This window comes from Hyla sarda, chromosome 3, assembly GCF_029499605.1.
Source record: "Hyla sarda isolate aHylSar1 chromosome 3, aHylSar1.hap1, whole genome shotgun sequence".
NCBI lineage: Eukaryota > Metazoa > Chordata > Amphibia > Anura > Hylidae > Hyla > Hyla sarda.
This window is the reverse complement of record NC_079191.1, coordinates 84119054-84140173: the sequence shown is the minus strand read 5'-3', so window position 1 is coordinate 84140173 and position 21120 is coordinate 84119054. Positions and strand designations below refer to the sequence as shown.

Sequence of the window (21120 nt, the reverse complement as noted above, 5' to 3'; positions counted from 1 at the left end):
ACACATCTGTTTATGGGCTCCACAAAATCTCTGAAGGTGTCCTGGGGTATCTGGCAACAACACAGTAGCAGCAGATCTTTTGAGTCCTTGTAAATTGGGGTCTTATAGGGGTACTCCGCTGCTCAGCGTTTGGAACAAACTGTTCCGAACGCTGGAGCCAGCGCCGGAAGCTCTGTCACAAAGACCGGGATTGCCGAACGGTGTGTTGTCTTCCTGGCGCTTGAGTTCGGCACAACGCGGATCGGGTTGACTGGTTGCTGGGTGGGGCTGGAGAGGACCCAGCGGTCATGGTACATATTGGCACCAATGACAAAGTAAAAGGTAGGTGGAGTGTCCTTAAAAAAAGGATTTCAGGGACATAGGCCGCAAGCTTAAGGCAAGGACCTCCAAGGTAATATTTTCTGAAATACCGTATATACTCGAGTATAAGCCGACCCGAATATAAGCTGAGGCCCCTAATTTTACCCCAAAAATCCAGGAAAAGTTATTGACTCTACTATAAGCCTAGGGTGGGAAATACATCATCCCCCATGTAATCGCCCAGACCCCCATCATCATCCAGACCCCCGTCATCACCCCCCCCCCTTCATCATCACCACCTGTCAATCCCTTCATCAGCGGTCTTCAACCTGCGGACCTCCAGAGGTTGCAAAACTACAACTCCCAGCATGCCCGGAGAGCGGGGCTTCATGATGACTAAGGCCGCAGTGCTCTTCAACCTGCAGGCTTGCTGGGAGTTGTAGTTTTGCAACATCTGGAGGTCCGCAGGTTGAAGACCACTGTTGAAGGGATTGACAGGCGGAGAGTTCACTCGAGTATAAACCGAGGGGGGGGGGGGGGGGGGCGTTTTCAGCATGAAAAAATCGTGCTGAAAAACTCTGCTTATACTTGAGTATATACAGTATTACATGTACCACGAGCCACACCAGAGAGGCAGCGGGAGATTGGGGAGGTAAACAAGTGGCTCAGAAGCTGGTGTAGGAAGGAAGGGTTTGGGTTCATGGAGAACTGGGCCGACTTCGCTGTCGGTTACCGGCTCTACTGTAGGGACGGGCTGCACCTCAATGGGGAGGGTGCAGCTGTGCTCGGGACAAGATGTCTAGAAGGGTGGAAGAGTGTTTAAACTAGGGACTGTGGGGGGGGGGGGAACCTATAACATAGAGGGCGAAGACAGTATAGATAGAGAGGGGGGACTTATTAATGTACCTGGGGGTGGAACAGAGGGGGGGGGGGGGGGGAGTTAGAATAGTTAATAGGGATAGGCTTCATAGGAGGAAACATACACCAATTAATTGCATGTTGACTAATGCCAGAAGTCTGTCCAATAAAACTGATTAACTAGAGTGGTTGATGTCTGAAGAAAATTATGACATAGTGGGTATAACAGAGACTTGGTTGGATGATAGCGGTGACTGGGCAGTCAACATACAGGGTTATAGTCTATTCAGGAAGGATCGGACAAAACGGAAAGGGGGAGGAGTTTGTCTTTATGTGAAATAAAGTCTGAAGGCCGCACTGCGGGAGGGTATATGGGAGGGGGACGATAATGTGGAGGCATTATGGGTAGAAATATATGGAGATAAAAAAAAAAAAATTCTGATAGGGGTTTGCTATAAGCCACCAAACATAATGGAAGAGGCAGAAGATCAATTAATGAGGCAAATAAACAAGACAGTAAATCAGAATGATGTGATAATAATGGGGGATTTTAACTATCCTGATATAAACTGGGAGACTGAGACCTGTGAATCTCATAAAGGAAACAGATTTCTGACTATAACTAAAGACAATTATCTGTCCCAAATGGTGCAGGGCCCGACCAGAGGGGGCGCCCTACTAGACTTAATATTAACCAACAGACCTGACAGAGTAACTAATGTGCAGGTAAAAGGACATCTAGGAAATAGTGATCATAATATAATACATTATAACTTGTTCTTCAGTAAGGGAATCTCTCGAGGGGCCACAAAAACAATGAACTTTAGGAAGGCAAAGTTTGATCAGCTCAGAGAAGCCCTTAACAATATAAAATGGTATAATGTCCTCAAAAACAAGAATACTGACACTAAATGGGAGACTTTTTTAAAGATATCTTAAATTATCACTGTAATAAATATATACCTTATGGGAATAAAAGGGTCAGAAATAAAAGAAAACCAATATGGATGAATAAAAACATTAAAGGGGCAATAAAGGACAAAAATAAAGCATTTCAAATACTAAAACAGGACGGCAGTGAAGAAGCATTAAAAAGCTATAGAGAAAAATGTAAAATATGTAAAAAACTGATAAAGCCGCAAAAATGGAGACAGCGAGACTCATTGCCGAAGAGAGTAAAACTAACCACAAAATGTTCTTATACTATATAAATAGCAAAAAGGTCAAAAATGAAAGTGTGTGCCCCTTAAAAAATGAGGAGGAAGAAATTATAAACCGGGATCAGGAAAAAGCAAATATATTAAACAAATTCTTCTCCACTGTATTCAGCGTGGAAAATGAAATGCCAGGTGAAATACAGCGAGATAAGGTAAACTCCCCAGTACAGGTCACCTGTCTAACCCAAGAAGAAGTACAGCGCCGCCTACAAAAAAATCAAAACAGACAAATCGCCAGGTCCAGATGGCATTCACCCCTGTGTTCTAAAGGAATTAAGTAATGTAATAGACATACCCCTATTTTTAATATTCCAGGACTCTATAGTAACAGGGACTGTTCCACAGGACTGGCGCATAGCAAATGTGGTACCAATATTTAAAAAGGGAACAAAAGGTGACCCAGGGAATTATAGACCTGTTAGTTTAACCTCCGTTGTATGTAAATTGTTTGAGGGTTTTCTAAGAGATGCTATTTTGGAATATCTTGATAAAAATAAATGTATGACTCCATATCAGCATGGCTTTATGAGGGATCGGTCCTGTCAAACTAACCTGGTCAGCTTCTCTGAGGAGGTGAGCTCCAGATTGGACAAGGGGGAATCGCTGAATGTCGTATATCTGGATTTTTCCAAAGCATTTGATACGGTGCCACATAAAGGATTGGTGCATAAAATGGGCTGGGGGAAAATGTGTGCAAGTCGGTAAGTAACTGGCTCAGTTATAGGAAACAGAGGGTGGTTATTAATGGTACTTATTCTGATTGGGTGACTGTTACTAGTGGGGTACCACAGGGGTCAGTCTTGGGTCCTGTTCTGTTTAATATATTTATGAATTACCTTGTAGAGGGGTTGAATAGTAAAGTAGCAATCTTTGCAGATGATACTAAACTCTGTAAAGCGGTAAACACTATAGAGGACAGTGCACTATTACAAATGGATCTGGATAGGTTGGAAGTTTGGGCTGAGAAGTGGCAAATGAGGTTCAACACTGATAAATGTAAGGTAATGCACATGGGGAGGAAAAATCCAGGCTGGGATTATGTATTAAATGGGAGAACACTTGGGACGACTGATGTGGAAAAGGACTTGGGAGTCTTAGTTAATAGTAAATTTAGCTGTAGTGACCAGTGTCGGGCAGCTGCTGCCAAGGCAAATAAAATCATGGGGTGCATCAATAGGGGTATAGATGCCCACGACAAGGAAATTATTCTACCGCTGTACAAATCACTAGTCAGACCTCACATAGAATACTGTGTACAGTACTGGGCACCAGTGTACAAGAAAGATATAGTGGAGCTGGAGAGGGTTCAAAGACGGGCAATCAGAGTAATACGGGGAATGGGAGGACTACAGTACCCAGAAAGACTATCAGAATTAGGGTTATTTAGTTTAGAAAAAAGAAGGCTTAGGGGAGACCTAATAACTATGTATAAATATATCAGGGGACCTCACAGAGATCTTTCCCATGATCTATTTATACCCAGGACTGTATCTATAACAAGGGCGCATCCTCTATGTCTTGAGGAAAGAAGGTTTCTACACCAGCACAGATGGGGGTTCTTTACTGTAAGAGCAGTGAGACTGTGGAATTCTCTGCCTAAGGAGGTGGTCATGGTGAACTCTGTAAATGAGTTCAAAAGGGGTCTGGATGCATTTTTGGAGAATAAAAACATTGCTGGTTATGTATACTAGATTTATAGGGACAGAACGTTGATCCAGGGATTTATCCTGATGCCATATTTGGAGTTGGGAAGGAATTTTTACCTCTAGTATGAGGGTTTTTTGCCTTCCTCTGGATCAACTCAACTCAGTAGGGACTCATTAGGGATATTGGTTGAACTTGATTGTCTTTTTTTTCAACCTCATGAACTGTTACTTAATGCAAGTTTATGGGAGGGGGCGTGATGGCAGTCACGCCCCGCCCCCTCAATGCAAGTCTATGGGAGGGGGCGTGACAGCTGTCACGCCCCCTCCCATAGACTTGCATTAAGGGGACGGGGTTTGATGTCATGAGGAGGCGGGCGTTATGTCACGAGGGGGCGGGGCTTGGGGTCACGAGGGGGCGGGGCTTGGGGTCACGAGGGGGCAGGGCTTGGGGTCATGAGGGGGCAGGGCTTGGGGTCACGAGGGGGCAGGGTGTGACGGCACGAGCTGCTGGCTCCAGTGTTGCCAAGGTTTAGACATTATTGGCTGTGTTGTTGTTTTGAGAGGACACAACATTAAACACTGTTATACAGGCTGTGCACTCACTACTTTACATTGTAGCAGAGGGTCATTTCCTCAGTGTTCTCACATAAAAGGATGTGAGGGGTGGACTCACTTTTGGGAGATACTGTAGCTTCAGAAGTGGGAAGAATTTTATCGGACATAGAAATTCATGGAAGATACACACGTTTTGGAAACGCCATCAGATGTTGAGTTGCAGTTTCTATTGAATAACTCGGTTTGCATCACAGGAAAGGGCTGCTTCCTTCTATGGAGTGAATTCCACAAGTGCCGCTTGTTGTGTAATAGTCTACAAAATACTGTACTATGTAATCTACTATATGTTAATTTCCCTTTGTACACAGCTATGGAATTTGTTGGCACTATACAAGCAGAGATGTTCACTGTTTATATTAAAGGGGTACACCAGCATTTGAAAACGTATCCCCTATCCACATGGTGGGGGATAAGTGTCTGATCGCAGGGAATCCAACCAGTTGGACCCCCTGTGATCTCCAGAACAGAGCCTGAATCTCCTGTGCAGGGTCAACATGCCCACTCAATGCATACTCCTATGGCCTTGTTTGAGATACTTAAAGGGTACCTCTCATCAAAAAAACTTTTGATATATTATAGATTAATGTATGCAGAATAACTTTACAATTGCATGTTATTAAAAATATTATTCTTTCTATTTAATTTTCCACTTTGAAGAAATGACCACTAGGGGTCTCCCTACCAGTCTGCTTTGTTCACAAAGGAGAACACACAGAGCTGCCAGCCTGCTTTGTTCACAGCCTGTTTGGCTGTGAACAAAGCAGGCTGGCAGCTCTGAGTGTTTAGGTCTCCAGCATGAGTCAGAAATGCTTGCTGACAGGACTGATCGGGAAAAATACAATAGAAAGAAGCATATTTTTCATTAACATGCTATTGGAAAGTTATTCAACATTCATTAATCTAAAATATATTAAAAGTTTATTTGATGAGAGGTACCCTTCAAGCGCTTTACTCCCATAGAGAATTCATGAAGGGGACATGTTAACTCTCACAAGGAGATTTGGGCACCTTTCAGGTGTTTGTGTATGTCCCAGCGATCAGACACAACTCCCTCCGATCACACTTACCCCTTGCTGGAGTGCCCCTTTAATCCCTGTTACCACAATCAAATTTTCCTATATTGTTTAGAGCTGTGGTACAAAAGGTATGATGGTGTATAATGCAGCGTACCTGTGCAATGCCCATTCAGGTCACTGGACTGAACGTAGTCTGCTAATGACTATGCTCTATACATTTCTAAACATTTATTTTTTGTGAATCTCAAAAAGCAGGAGGCCTCGCTTATGAGTCCCACAAAGTAACAGTATATGGTGGGAAATAGACTGGACATAGTCACCAGTCACCAGATGGTCCATTGTATTAAATGGGCAAGGCTTGGGTACATGGCATTACATGTTGGCATAGCTTTCTGCTGGTATGCCAGTGTATAAACCCTAGTACTGCTCTCTTTAACTGTCGGCATTACTTTGTGCAATTCGCTTGTTTTGTGGCAAAAAATTGAATAAACAAAAGTGAAATATTCTGTTATTTTACAGGTGAGGGAAAAAATCTGCTGCCTTATCCAGGACCAAACAAGATGAGAGATTGCTTCTGCACTGTTAATCTGGACCAGGAAGAAATATTTAGGACCAATGTTGTTGAAAAGTCACTCAAGTAAGAACAAATTAGTGTTGTACGCCTGTAAAACAATTGTTTAAAAAAAAAAAAAAAAAAAAAAAAAAAAAAACTGAGTCTGCTGGTGATTCCTTCCAGTTATAAGGCAAAACTGTTCAGTTTACACTTACTTAAAGGAGTACACCGCTGCTCAGCGTTTGGAACAAGCTTTTCCAAACACTGGAGCCAGCGCCGGGAGCTTGTCACGTAATAGCCCCGCCCCTTCATGGCATCATGCCCCACCCCCTGAATGCAAGTCTATGGGAGGGGGTGTGACAGCCGTCACGCCCCCTCCCATAGACTTGGATTGAGGGGGCGGGGTGTGACATCATGAGGGGCGGGGCTATGACATAGCGAACAGTTTGTTCCAAACACTGAGCAGCGGAGTACCCCTTTTAAAGATTGACTTGATTTAGGGTCTGTATAATCGTGGCAGATTTTTTGTAGACTTCTCATATTTGGCTTGTTTGGGGCAGAATGCGTATGGATTTTTATTTACCCTATGCAAATATATGGAACAGTCACAGGAATTTCTTGTGCAAATCTACAAGGTGTGAACATAACCTTTAAATCAAGAGCATGACTTTGAGTCCTCGAAGTATATACAAGAGTTTGTATTAGAACTTTATCATGGTCAATAATGGAAATCTACAGCATACCCATCCCTGGTGGCTGTAAACTTATTGTGGGTCTGCTTTACCAAAGGTTGACACATCTGCACCATATTGTGTAGGTTTTAGTACAGTTTTACGCTGTATGTTTTGATGCAGCAGCTGAAAAAGGGTGTGGGGGGGGGGGGGGGGAGCAAGTTAATAATCCAAAAGTATGCAAAACTGGAAATGCTGGCACTCGGTAAAAACTCCTCTTTATTGCAGACAAAACACAGGATATGTGGTACAAGGTAAAATCAGGCAGTCAAGTTGACATGGTTATTGTGTTTTGGGTATATCATCCTTTTATGAAACCTTACATTAGTAATACATTACTATTCCACCACATTTATAGTAACAACAAGGGGAGGGACTATGCATTTAGAGCACTACCTTAAAGGGGTATTCCAGGAAAAAACTTTTTTTCTTCATAATACTTCTATTAAAAAAATCTTAATCCTTCCAATAATTATCAGCTGCTGAAGTTGAGTTGTTCTTTTCTGTCTGGCAACAGTGCTCACTGCTTGTCTCGGGAACTGAGTAGAATAGGTTTGCTATGGGGATTTGCTTCTACTCTGGACAGTTCCTGAGACAGGTGCCATCAGAGAGCACTTAGACAGAAAAGAAAAACTCTACTTCAGCAGCTCATAGGTACTGAAAGGATTAAGATTTTTTAATAGAAGTAATTTACAAATCTGTTTAGCTTTCTGGAGCCAGTAGATCTATAAAAAAATAAAAATAAAAAAATAAATAAATAAATAAATAATAATTTCCTGGATAACCCCCTTTAACACCTGAAAGGGATTAACTCCTGATGGGTATTAACCAGTTATTATGCAAGTCTTATCCTATACCATAAGCTCTTATTTATACAAAATAAAACAGTGTGAACAATGTTTAAAAATGCTGGAAAGATAATACATAAGATTGATGGTGAAAATTAAGTCTGTTTTTATTATTTTTACTTCACTATCTTTTAGTTAACCCCTTGACACATGACGTAAATGTACGTCCTGGTGAAGTGGTACGTAATGCACCAGGACGTACATTTACATCCTATACAAAACCGCGAGCATCGGAGCGATGCCTGGGTCATGCACGGCAGGTCCTGGCTGCTGATCGCAGCCAGGGACCCGCCGGTAATGGCAGACATCTGCGAATGCGCGGATGTCAGCCATTAACTCCTCAGATGCCGTGATCAATACAGATCACGGCATCTGCAGCACTGCGATCACTAAAATGGATGATCGGATCGCCCGCAGTGCTGCCGCAGGGATCCGATCATCCAGAATGGCAGCCGGAGGTCCCCTTACCTGCCTCCGCTGCCTTCAACGGGTCTTCTACTCTGGTCTGCAATCGAGCAGACCAGAGCAGTAGATGATTGATAACGCTGATCGGTGCTATGTCCTATGCGTAGCACTAAACAGTATTAGCAATCGAATGATTGCTATAAATAGTTCCCTATGGGGACTATTAAAGTGTAAAAATAAAGGCAAGAAAATTTTTTTAAAAATCCCCTCCCCAATAAAAATGTTAATTTTCCCCATTTCACCCCCAAAAAGTGTTGGGAAGAAGAAATGTAATATTTGGTACCGCCGCATGCGTAAATATCCGAAATATTAAAATATGTCAATGATACCGTACGGCTTGAGAGCTTTTTCTATTCCACAGAACCACGTTAGAAACTTTCCCAGTACAAACGTCCCAAAAATGTCTAGAAACTGTTCCTGGCTCCTCCAATGTATTCTTGAACACCATTTTGTTTTTGTTTTTTTCTTTTAGTGCTACCTATATATATATATCAAATTACATTCTATACACTGGATTCTATACACTACATGGCTCGAATTACGATTCAGAAAACCTTTTACTTTATATCGATTGTTAGAACGTGCATCATGAAAAATACATTTTTCCCACTTACTTACAAACTGAAGTTTTATGATTGGAACGTGGGGTGGGTAACAAACTAGCCAAATTGGGAGCTCTATGGGATGAAAAATTACAACAGTCTTTCAGAATAGTGTCAAGAAATGGGTCTTGCCTTTAAAATAGGAAGATATTTATTAACTATGCTCTTTATGATATTAAATTCCACACTGTACATGGTAACAAAAGTAACTTTGTTTCTATCCAGGGAATTATTCGTTATATTACAGCTTATAATATTCTAGAATTACATCTAGAAACGGAACCATGTGCCATAAGTGGGTAAAACGAAGATTGTGGATGTTGTTATTCATATACGGTAACTGTCTTCCACAAATCTTCCAATTCACTTAATATACTTCAAAAAGGGGTTAGTTTCAATAAAGATGTATTGATTCTCATACCAAAATACAAATAAATTAGCTACAGTTGGGGAAGATTTTGCTCCATTTGAAGTGCCTTTTTTTTGTAAAAAAAAAATAAATAATTTTTTATTTGATTTTAAACATAAAAAAAGTTGTAATCAAACATACCAGAGCGCTTACAAAATACGTTCCTGTAGAACATGATCGTACTGTAAAAATCCAAATGTATGTTTTATTAGGATTTAAATTTCCATTAAAGTCAATGGGGAAAAACTGCAACAAAGCTGTAGCATCTCCACTGCATAAATTGGTACGCTGCGGTTTAAATATACAGGTAGATGAGGTGCGGGTGACTCTGTTTCTATGGCACAAGTCTGTGCAATGTTCTTGAGATATGCTTCTTGCTAGTATGTAAACTCCTTGTTGGGCGCAATGGAGACATGCTGCTGCAGTATGAGCAATGCATTCTACCTCCAACTCCAGCCTTAGGTTAGTGTCCCCCATCATTAATATTCATCCCTGCTTCAATCTCACGGCATGATGGTATGGGTGACATCAACTAGAATTGGTGAGAAAAAGTGTTGCTCCTACTGGAGTGGCCGCCTTCATTGCACCCAACAAGTAATTTAGCAACAAGGAGTATGGCCTAAATTTATCAAACTGTGTAAGAGTAAAAGTGGAGAGCTTTTCCCACAGCAACCAATCACAGCTCAGCTTTCACTTTACCACAGCTCATTAGCTGATCTGTCATTGGTTGCTGTGGGAAAATCTGTCCATTTTATTTTCTCTCACACAGTTTGATAAATCTGGGCCTATATCTCCAGAATAGCTGCACAGATTTTGCGCACGGTAAGCAGTGTGTGGATGACCCTGTTTCTATCTACCTGTATATTCAGGTTAGTGCGGGTGACTCTGCTGTCAGTTTCTCTTTTTAGGAATCCTCTCCACAAATCAATTTCCATTCAGATTTTTTTTAGCATGTGGATTATTATATTTCTTTCCATTTCATCAGCATTTCCTCCCCCTCCTTGTAAACCTGCTCGATTTTGTCACTTTTGACACCAGCCATACTACTGTATGCGAAAGAAAAAGTTAACCCCTTGAAACTACCTAAATTTCTGCATTAATTACTAATAAAATGTTGCCTAAGTAAAAGTTACTCACCATATGAAGAAAAAAAATGAAGACAGCGGCACTCACCACTCGTGTGCAAATGTCCAATCTTGGGGTACGCAGTGAGGTAACCTCAGTAAGACATTGCGGGGACACTTCTGGGAAGGTATCTGTTTCGCGTGGCTCAGCATGCTTCTTCAAGCCAGTGCCAAGTGAAGCTAATCGAAAGTTAAGTAAACCCCCTCAGTGTTTAGAGAGAAGTTAAGTGAACCTTTAAATTTAACCACTTGGGGATGCAGGGCGTACACGTATGCCCTAGGCACCTGGGACTTGGCGCACTAGGATGTACATGTATGTCCTGAGTCCTGTTCTGGCTATGTAAGTCTCATGCCAGTGTTTATGTAGTCTTACAGTAAAGCAAGTCACACAGTCAAGTATCCACATTTGAAGGTGCTGCACTAGGAACACTGTTTGATCAAGAAATTGTATTAGCAGCCTGTCTGAAGGATTTTTGCAGGGTCAGGCAATTCATACTCAAACTTGTTTCTACATACATTCATCTCACCTTAAGAACAGTCTGTGTGCAGGAAATTGTGGGCTATGAATAAAGAAAAGAAAAACTGACAAACCACACTAGTGTTTCTTTTTTAACAATGAGTTCATCATGTCTTACTTGTTTCCGCTTTATCCTTGTGAACTCATGTAGCCTGGCATTGGTGACTGTGGGCACTGTCATAAAGTTGCCTTTTGGTACTTATTGTAGTAACATAAATAAAATGCCACTTTACAATAACTTATCAGACGTTAATATGACGCGAAGCACAGCCACAATTACATAGGAAATTGTAATGTATTAACCACAGCAGTTAGTCTCATGTTTTTGCATCATTTCCCCTCATTGCTTCTTTAGTAAATGAATGTTGCACAAACCCTAAATCCGGTTGGTATTCTGCTGACGTGGTTTCCCGGTGTCATTTATTTTTTGTTTTCACTAACGTAGTGTAAGATCGCGTAGAGTTTATAGATCAGGAATATGGTCTGTTTCTTTAGATTTACAGTAATATTTTATTCATATGTTTAGAGCATATCACCTAGATTTTTATTTTATTTTTTACTGATCATAGCCAGATACTGAAACATGTTCTTTCCAATCTAGTGTGTGATTTATATATATATTTTTAAGTATTTTTATTTTAATAGATTATTATAGTGGCAGCCATCTTGCCTGAGCTGCTTCTAACAGCAAGCAGTAGTCTGAAGGGGACCCTACTCACTTTTTTTTTATAGGAGAATTTTCTAGTCATGCCATGTGACCTGTGCAGGGGTCATTGAGATGGAGATGGGATGGATGAGCTCTGACCATCGCCTATTGCAAAGTCCTGATTCTGTTCTCTCTGTAGACAGCTGTCACCTCACTGTAACCCTACCTGTGATAATGCCGAGAAGACTGACCTGTTCTGTAAAGATCACATTTCATCAAACTGTTATAATACTATAGGGGCCAGAATAAATACTGCAAGATATCAGGATTATTTTTTTTGATTATGGTAAAATTGGAAAATTAGGAAAATATCAGGTGATTGGAGTTCTATTTTCCCCATATAGTACTCTAAATTACTTGCATCACATGATACAATACTGCAAATTTTAAAGAGGATTGTATTACATAGTAATTGTCATTGACATTTTTTCATATTGCCTCCCCTCATAGTACTGCCGACTGGATAAAATTTTGCTGTTTTTTATTTTTTATTTCCTTCCAGTTCTTTTTCTTTAATAAAATTTAAAATTGAACTAAATAGTAAATAAAACTAAATAGTCTGCCTACAGTCACCACTTATGTCTAATTCCACTACAAGGGCAGGGTTACACAGGGCGCATCCGCAGCATATTTCACGCTGCGGATGCACCGATGGCAGTCACAGAGGAACTGCAGTGCAAGCTCCCGGCTGTGGCCAGGTAGCTCTGTGTGTCTGCTTGTAGTGGCGGATTTAATCTGCCACTACAAGCAGACACACAGTTACCGCCCGCAGCTGGGAGCTCCCTATGCAGTCACTCCGTGATTGCCATCGGCGCATCGGCAGCGTGAAATAGACTAGGTATGCGTCCCATGTGACTGTGCCCAAAAGATACATATTGGCCCTCATTTACTATTCTAAACCCGACCTCTTTTGTCTGGTTTTTTTGTCGCATCTTTGTCTGCGCCATGTCGCAGACATCGTGCGCCAGTCTGCGACACGATGCGACATTTTTTTCCCTACGGACCCGATGTGGATTCTCCCAAACCCGAAAAAGGGTCGTAACCCGACATTTCTGAGCTTTCCCACGTATTTATAAAGGTTTCCAACCCGAATTTGTTGTATTGTTGTGGATTTTTTCCCGGCAGCTCAGAGGAGTTGGAAACCAAAACCAACAAAACCCAGTGCGACAAACAGGATGCGACATAATAATAAATACCAGGGGAAAAAAGCAGTCGGGTAAGAAAGCAACATAGACTTACAACCCGATTTTCTTAGTAAATGAGGGCCATTATGTACTCTTGCACTGAATGTTGGATGTATATCAGCTTTTGCTTTTGAGTAATATGGAAACTTGAGTGATGGCCAATTCTTCAAAGGTTAGGTGATATTTCCCCACATTATCAGAGCTATATACTGGCAACTACTTTTCATCTAGAAACGGGAGTTTTGGAGTTCCTTAAATGAATGTCTTTTCAGAGAGAGAATCCTTGATGGGAATTTTTCATTTGTTGCAAAATGTCCCCAAAATCTCAGTTGGCGGACTGACTTTTAACACCATCACCTGACAACATGCATTTATTAAATAACATTGATATTAGTTACTAGGATTTCTAGTGTGTACAGACAGCTACATCTATATACCTGCACATATAGATCAGACACCTCAAAGAACTGACAAAGATCTTTTAATCCTAGTGTTAAGATGTACCAGCATTGATGGACCTAGAATTGTAAGAAGATCAGTTGTCGTGCACGTCAGGTCATTTTCTGATGGCTTATTTTCTTTAATGGTCTATTCACATGTACAGTATTCTGTATTATTATAGAGTAGTAACAGCTGAGCAGTTAACTATATATATATATATATCCTTTTGGGAGAGGATTCAGTATAACATATATAATATAACCTATATAAATTATTGATTGAAGTCCCTGTTTTCTATTCTTAGGAGTCCAGTGGACATTGTCACTTTAAAGGAGTACTCCGCTGCTGGCCAGGTGCCAGCTCCAGCGTTCGGAACCGTTTGTTCCAAATATTGAGCAGCGGAGTACCCCTTTAATGACTGGACCATCCACTGGACTCTTAAGCAATGAAAGATCAGAGATTTTGATCAATAAATGACAAGTTATAATAACTTTTTTTCCCCCACAAAGAAATATAATTGCCTCACCTCCTTCTAGAACATCATGACAATAGATTAGATAGCAATTAACCAATAGAGACTTACAAGAGAACATATAAAAAAAAAAAAAAAATCCCCAGCCAACTTACAAAACCCTCAAACTGTAAATTGGGGGTAAACCTTAATATTTATGGTATTTGTTTAAAATAATATCCCCAAATACTAAACACACAAAATATGACATCTGTAGTCAAAGACAAAATATCTTTCTCCAAATACTGCAGTACCAAGTGAAGTTACATCAAAGTTAACACATAATAAATATATAGTAAAGTGATGTATTCTAGGGGTCCAAAAATCAGGCACTATGGAAGACCCAAGGTGGGTTCACATTTTTTTTTTTTTTTTGTCTTTTGTTTCACTGTTTGTGTTACAGTATGCTTAAAAGAAAACTGTCACATGTTCACTCCTGCACTAACCACAGGTACTGACGGATGCTGGGGGGGGGGGGTGGGGGGGGGGGGGGGGGGGGGGGGGGCGCTGATTCATATGATCCCTACCTTGCCCTGATTCATCCGTCCGGTCGCCCGAAATCTTAGTTTTTCTATATATATGCAAATGTAGCTTTAACTGGCACGGGCAGGGTTTTCAGGAGCCTAGTGGCACTGTGATGTCAGCCCCGCCCTGTCCGCAGCGCCACCTGCTTATAAATATTCATCCCCCTCCCTCCGGCTCTCCCTCTCCCTGCCGCTCCTACTGGTCTTCACTGCACATCTGCCGCTTCCTGACATGCGCAGTGAAGACTAGTTAGGAGCGCGGGGAGAGTCAGAGGAAGGGGGGATGAATATTCATAAGCGGGCGGCGCTGTGGGTGGGGCGGCGCTGACGTCAGTGCCACTAGGCTACTGAAAACCCCTTCCATGCCAGTTACAGCCACATTTTGCATGTATAGAAAAACTAAGATTGCGGGCGAACGGCTGGACGGATCCGGGCAAGGTAAAGATCCTATGAATCAGTGTCCCTCGCACTTAGTACCTGTGGTTAGTGCGGGAGTGAACATGTGACAGTTTTCCTTTTTAATTTTGCTGTATACAAATGTAATCAACTATACAAAAAAGTATGCCGGAAGCCAATGGGAAACAGATTCTGTTTTGTGGCATACAGCAGCATCTGTTTATTGCATTGTTTAAAGAGGCACTGTCATTGTTAAAAACTTTTCTTATATTGCAAGACTCATTATATGATGACCTTTAACAGTATACACCTGTTAAAATTTTTTTTTAATTTTCACCTGAAATTCAAGCTCAAAATAGCCACCGCTAGGGGTCGCTTGTCTTTTAGCCAGACAGACTAGTCTAGATTTTACAGCATATTGGATACCGGCTGTAAAGCATACCGGTATTCAGTATAGGAGATTTCTATTGAATGTATGCAAAACTACAGATAAAGGATGTGTGGACATGCTGGGAGCTGTAGTTTTACAACAGCTGGAGGGAACACTGCTCTAACACAGTTACTTACAAACACTGCAGCTTCAGTTGTTACTAAACTACAACTCCCAGCATGCTGAAATAGTCCAAGCTTTCTCGGACTCCTGAATGACAAAGAAGTTGATCAGACATTCAGGAGTCTGTGAAAGATGAATGACACGCATAGTGACAGCTATGCTGATTTAGCATCCAGCTTTACTAGAAGATAAAACAGATAGATAGAACATGTATTCATAAAAATGCTGTACTTTTATCTAAAAAATCCTTGCATAATTTTATAAAGATCTATTCTTATATTTATACATGTTATGAATTCACCATAATGTCTTCTGAATACTGCAGGCAAGCTCCAAGTATCTTCCTCTGACACATGACACAGCATAAAACCAGAGAGGAAAGGGTTACAGAGTAGAGAGTACTGATTGGCTGACTGCACAGGCTTGCTCCTGTGAGGGAGACAGACAGACACGCCCCCTCCAACCTGCACAATGAAAAAGTAACTCACCAGCAGATAAATGCTTATATCTCTGGATATATAGGTCCGAGAATCATAAAAATTATATGCACATGATCAGGATTGGGTCCCGAGTAACAGATCACTTTTTTCTTTTTTTTTTTTTTGTACTATGACAGGTACGCTTTAAGGTAGATGTAAAAAAATTTTTTTCAAGTGTATAAAACATATAGGTTAAACTGAACAAAAACTTAGTGTGAACCCACCATAAGTCTTGTAATACATGATTCTATGCATTGCTTGTTGTTAAAGGGGTTTTCTGGGATTAGAAAAATGCTGTCTGGTATTGCAGCTCTGCTCCATTGAAGTGAATGAGACGGAGCTGCAATACCACACACAACTTGTTGGCAGCAGTGGTGCTATTTTTGCAAAAAATAAGCAGCATTTTTATAATCCTGAACAACCTCTTTAAAGGGGTTATCCACCATAAGGTGATTTTAGTACGTACATGGCAGACAGTAATGGACATGCTTAGGAAGGATCTGCGCTTGTCTTGGGGCTAAATGGCTATGTTGTGAAATTACCATAATACTGGGCTAGCTTTTTGTGAACTGTTTCCTGTTTGAGTTTTCTTCTTTTGCTTACATATCCCATAATTCCATTTTCCTTCCTCCCACACATCAGCCCCCCCACCCATTGAAACATAAATGAGCTGCATCCATTCAAAAGACATGTGGTTTTCAATCAGGGTGCCTAAAGCTGTTGTATTAGACAGATTGATCTCTCTCCCACCAAGCGATCCCTCCACCTATTGAAGCAGACAGGCTCCCCGTCATCAGCTGACTAGTGAGTCAGGTCTCGGCTACCTTGCAACCTGGGAAAAATCTGAGACAACAGTCATTTTGTATGCTGTTAAAAAATAAATATCGGGGTGAAAATCACAGAATTGTGAGAAAACCGTCAAACACAGGTACAGACACTATATTATGAACAACACTAACTTTACAGCCCCTGTAGCATAGTCACATAAAAAAAATCCTGGAATACCTATTTTAACTGGTTTCTTTTGACCATAGGGGTGTGTGTGTGTGTGTGTTTATTTTTGTTTATTTTGGTCATTTTCTAACCTTGCTTCTTTTTAATTAATTCCCTTTTCTGCAGCCCATTTTATGGTGAAGATTTTTACTTTGAAATCCCTAGAACATTCCACAATTTATCCTTTTACATCTACGACAAAAGTCTTTTACAGCGGGATCTTCGAATAGGTGAGTTTTTAATAAAATTCCCGGCCATTGTCTCTTAGGGGAGATTTATCAAAACCTGTCCACTGAAAAAGATGCTGAGTTGCCCATAGCAACCAGACTTCCTCTTTCATTTTTGAAAAGGCCTCTGAAAATGAAAGAAGCGATTTGATTGGTTGCTATGGGTAACACAGCATCTTTCCCCTGGACAGGTTTTGATAAATCTCCCCCCAAGTCCAGACAGAGATGCAAGTAGCTCACCACGATCAATAATGAGAACCCCTGATCTAGAGTGTGTTTTAAGGTTGGCTTATCTGCCAGCTACTTCAAGATTTGCCTTCTTAAACTTTAATTTATCTTATAAGATAGTAACAAAGTGATAGTAACACAGTTTGTAAGGTTGAAAAAGACAAGAGTCCATCAAATTGAACCTAAAACTGTGTTGATCCAAAGGAAGGCAACCCCCCCCCCCTCCCAATGAGGCCAGTTGCCCCATGAGGAAAAATTCCTTCCCGACCCCAATATGATGATCGAAATAAATCCCTGTATCAACATTCTACAAATAAATCTAGTATCCAAAACCTTTTATATTCTTACTCTTTAGAAAAACATCCAGGCCCCCCTTGAACTTGCTTATTGCCTAGTATAGTTAGGCCAGCACACGCATTAGGGCCTCTACAGTAATGCACATTATGGCATTTCCTCCAATCAACAAAGGCCAAAATGTAACTAAGGAAAAACTAGTATGTGAAGCTCCACTCCTCATGCAGCCCCCTGAAGCCTTAATCAGGGGCTGAGCATTATATACAGAGCAGTTCATCCCTTGCATCTGGTTGGCTGGGAGGCATCCCCTAACTCTACAACATTTTATATGATAGGTACTGGTAAGCCTGTCCAGCCATTTCCAACACCCTGTTGGGGAAAATATTTGTGATTAGTTAGTTTTGAGTAGAGAAGAGATCAGACTCCTTAAAGGGTTAATCCACTGGCCAGCGTCCGGAAGTAAATGTTCCCAATGCAGTTTTGCACTGCGGGGGGTCGGCCATGCCCCTGTGACATCACGGCCACGCTCCCTCAATGCAAGTCCATGGGAGGGGGCGTGACTGTCACACCCCCTCTCATAGACTTGCATTGAGGGGGCGTGGCCGTGATGTAACGGGGGGCGTGTCTGACCACCGCAGCACGAAAAGAGTTTGGAACATTTACCTCCGAAACGCTGGCCACTGTATTAACCCTTTTAAGGCGTAAGACACTCATGATAGTCCAGTTTTGTTGCTGGCACTCATTGATGTGGAGCTGACTGAGCATCCTTGGGATTTGTGGACTTAGGATGTCTGCATCCAGGTTGCCATTATTTGGCTTGGAGCATTTGACACTATGGGTAACCTTTTTATGGTAGTTAACTCTCTATCTCTTGAATGCTGCAAACAAGTGGAATATACCTTACAGCATTTGTAGAAAGGCGTAGGTTACGCATTGATCTTAATTTAATAAATGAAACCCGTTCTAAGGCATCAGTCCTTACGCCTGACTGTCAGCGATTTCTGCATTCCAGGCCTGGTCTTAGCTAATAAGGAAGAGGAAAGGATTTGCGGGTTGAGCTTTATCTACTTTCAGACCTGTGCAGTGGTTTGTGGTGCAGACTTTCAAGTGTTTTCCCGTCAGCAGGCTTGTTTGCAGCTGCCAGGAAGTAAAGGGCTCTATCCCCATCAATGAATCCATCTATAGTGACTTCCGTGGCACGGACAATTGCTTACAGGGACTTTTTGTCGTATGAATTAATGCAGGGTTGGGACAAGGTCCTATGGACAGCTTTTGTGAGAAATTTTCATATTTTAAGCTGTTTTTTTTTCAAATACAGTGGACCCTCAAGTTACGATATTAATTGGTTCCAGGACGACCATTGTATGTTGAAACTATTGTATGTTGAGACCAGAACTCTTTGGAAATCTGGTAATTGGTTCTAAAGGCACCAAAATGTCATCCAAAAATAGGAAAAAGTGAGGATTAAAGAAAAATAAGTGGATAACTAATATAGATAAAGAAAATCCTTACATATAAAAGTGATAAAGATCTGCTGGGAGCTGTAATCACTGTCTGTCAGTGTTTCCCAAGCATGGAGCCTCCAGCTGTTGCAAAACTACAACTCCCAGCATGCTGGACGTTGTAGTTTTGCAACAGCTGGGGGCACCCTGCTTGGGAAACACTGGTCTATGTAGAGGACAGGAGCTTCTTCGGGGTCCTGTACAGTACACGCAGTGTCCTAAAAAAGTAACATGGAGTCGCCCTTACCTAGTGTCCAGAGGAGCAGATAACCCTGGTACAGGTACAGAACATGTAATACCTTCCTGTACTGTAGGGGGCGCTACCAGACATCAGTAAGTGCATACGCTTCAGTAATACAGGTGTTTTACCAGTAAAATGCCCATTCTAATTGGTCAGTTCTTTCAGCCATTGACACGTTTCACAGATCTGGACTGTCTGTACATTGTATGTTGAGTCTGGTTTAAAGTTACAATGGTCCAGAAAAGACCATTGTATGTTGAAACTATTGTATGTTGAGGCCATTGTAAGTTGAGGAATCACTGTACTATAGCCAATATGTATTACTGGTATCTTTATGAAAATATTATGATAGTATGACCTAGGTGCCCCAAACAACCAGTCTCAGACTGGGTTCACACTACCTTTTTAAACTACGGTTCCCGCAAATGTTTTCTATCAAAAACCGTATGGGGAAAAAACGGATGGAACAGTATGGGAAAAAGTAAACCGTATGCGTTTTTAAACAGTATACTGTTTTTAAAAGTGCATACTGTTCCGTCCGTTTTTATAGAAAAAAACCCATACGTTTTTGAAAATTTTGTCCATTTTTAATGGGAAGGGTCTTGGGTGGGGACTTTAGGATTCAAATGCGCATGTGCAAAGTAAAAACGTATACGTTTTTCCCGTATGGAACCGTATACATGTGCGTTTCCCATTGACGTCCATGTTAAAAAAAAAAAAATAAAAAATGTATGTGGTTGCAGTCCAGTTCTTAAACTGGGGACAAAATCGTGGTCAACCACGGTTTTGACTCCGGTTTAAAAACCGTACTGCAAACTCATACGTTTTTTTTACATGGACGTCAATGGGAAACGCATATGTATACGGTTCCATATGGGAAAAACGTATACATTTTTACTTTGCACATGCGCATTTGAATCCTAAAGTCCCCACCCAAGACCCCTTCCATTAAAAATGGACAAAATTTTCAAAAACGTATGGGTTTTTTTCTATAAAAACGGACTGAACAGTATGCTCTTTTAAAAACAGAATACTGTTTAAAAACGCATACGGTTTACTTTTTCCCATACTGTTCCATCCGTTTTTCCCCCCATACGGTTTTTGATAGAAAACGTATGCGGGAACCGTAGTTGAAAAACGTAGTGTGAACCCAGCCTCAGTCAGCTGTGATTTGATGTATATGTCCATCACATGATCATGTATAGATTTGTATTACTGGAAGCAAAACATGAAAGTACCTATCAAACCGCTTTTAAAGGAGAAATCCTGGAAACATAGAATAAAGGATTGATTACCCCCCCCCCCCCCCCCCCCCCCACTATTCATCATTACCAGCCTCCTTCAAAGCTTGTGTGTGCACTGATGCATTTATCTCCACAGACATGCGAGGTGTACTGTACCCGACTTCATCACTGCAATGCGTATGCAGAAATTCTCTGACAGTCCTGGCACATGCGCAGTACAGTTATTTAAACTGAGCGCTGCACAACTTGTTGCATTGTGCATGTTCGGGGTGTGTTTTGCCACATGTGTTTAGTCTTCAGGGACTTGTTTCGAATCATTGCCAATTTATGCAGTAGGACATGGTGGTAGTTTAGGGTAATAAAAGTACCTGACGGGTTATTTTTTAAATGTCTGTAATGAGATTGCTCCTAGTGCCAAGTTGTTGTTAATTCCCTGGTGCCACCTTGTGCACAACACTATAAGCAGCTGCCATCAGTTGGAGGGCCACAGATTGGTGAACATTGATACAATGATTATCTTCCTGGGATGACGGACAGCGTTTAGTGTCACTATTCTTGTCTTATAATAGAATTTTTAGTAAACTTTCCCTGACGCCAAAGAAAGTAGCCACAAGACTTTTTAAAAGAATGAAATAAGATCATCTATGCAGTGAGCTATGGGGCACAGCGGGGTTGATGACCCTTTTCCCTTAAAAA

General features: G+C 41.2%; 1 protein-coding gene across 1 annotated transcript in view; it reads left to right on the top strand.

The window, feature by feature from the left end:
• RASA2 (RAS p21 protein activator 2) overlaps positions 1-21120 on the top strand; it is a 132409-nt gene that overhangs the window by 29252 nt on the left and 82037 nt on the right. The window contains exons 2-3 of the mRNA XM_056564468.1: positions 6172-6289; positions 16815-16918. Of these exons, the coding sequence (XP_056420443.1) occupies positions 6172-6289; positions 16815-16918 (222 nt within the window). The remainder of the gene's footprint in view (positions 1-6171; positions 6290-16814; positions 16919-21120) is intronic.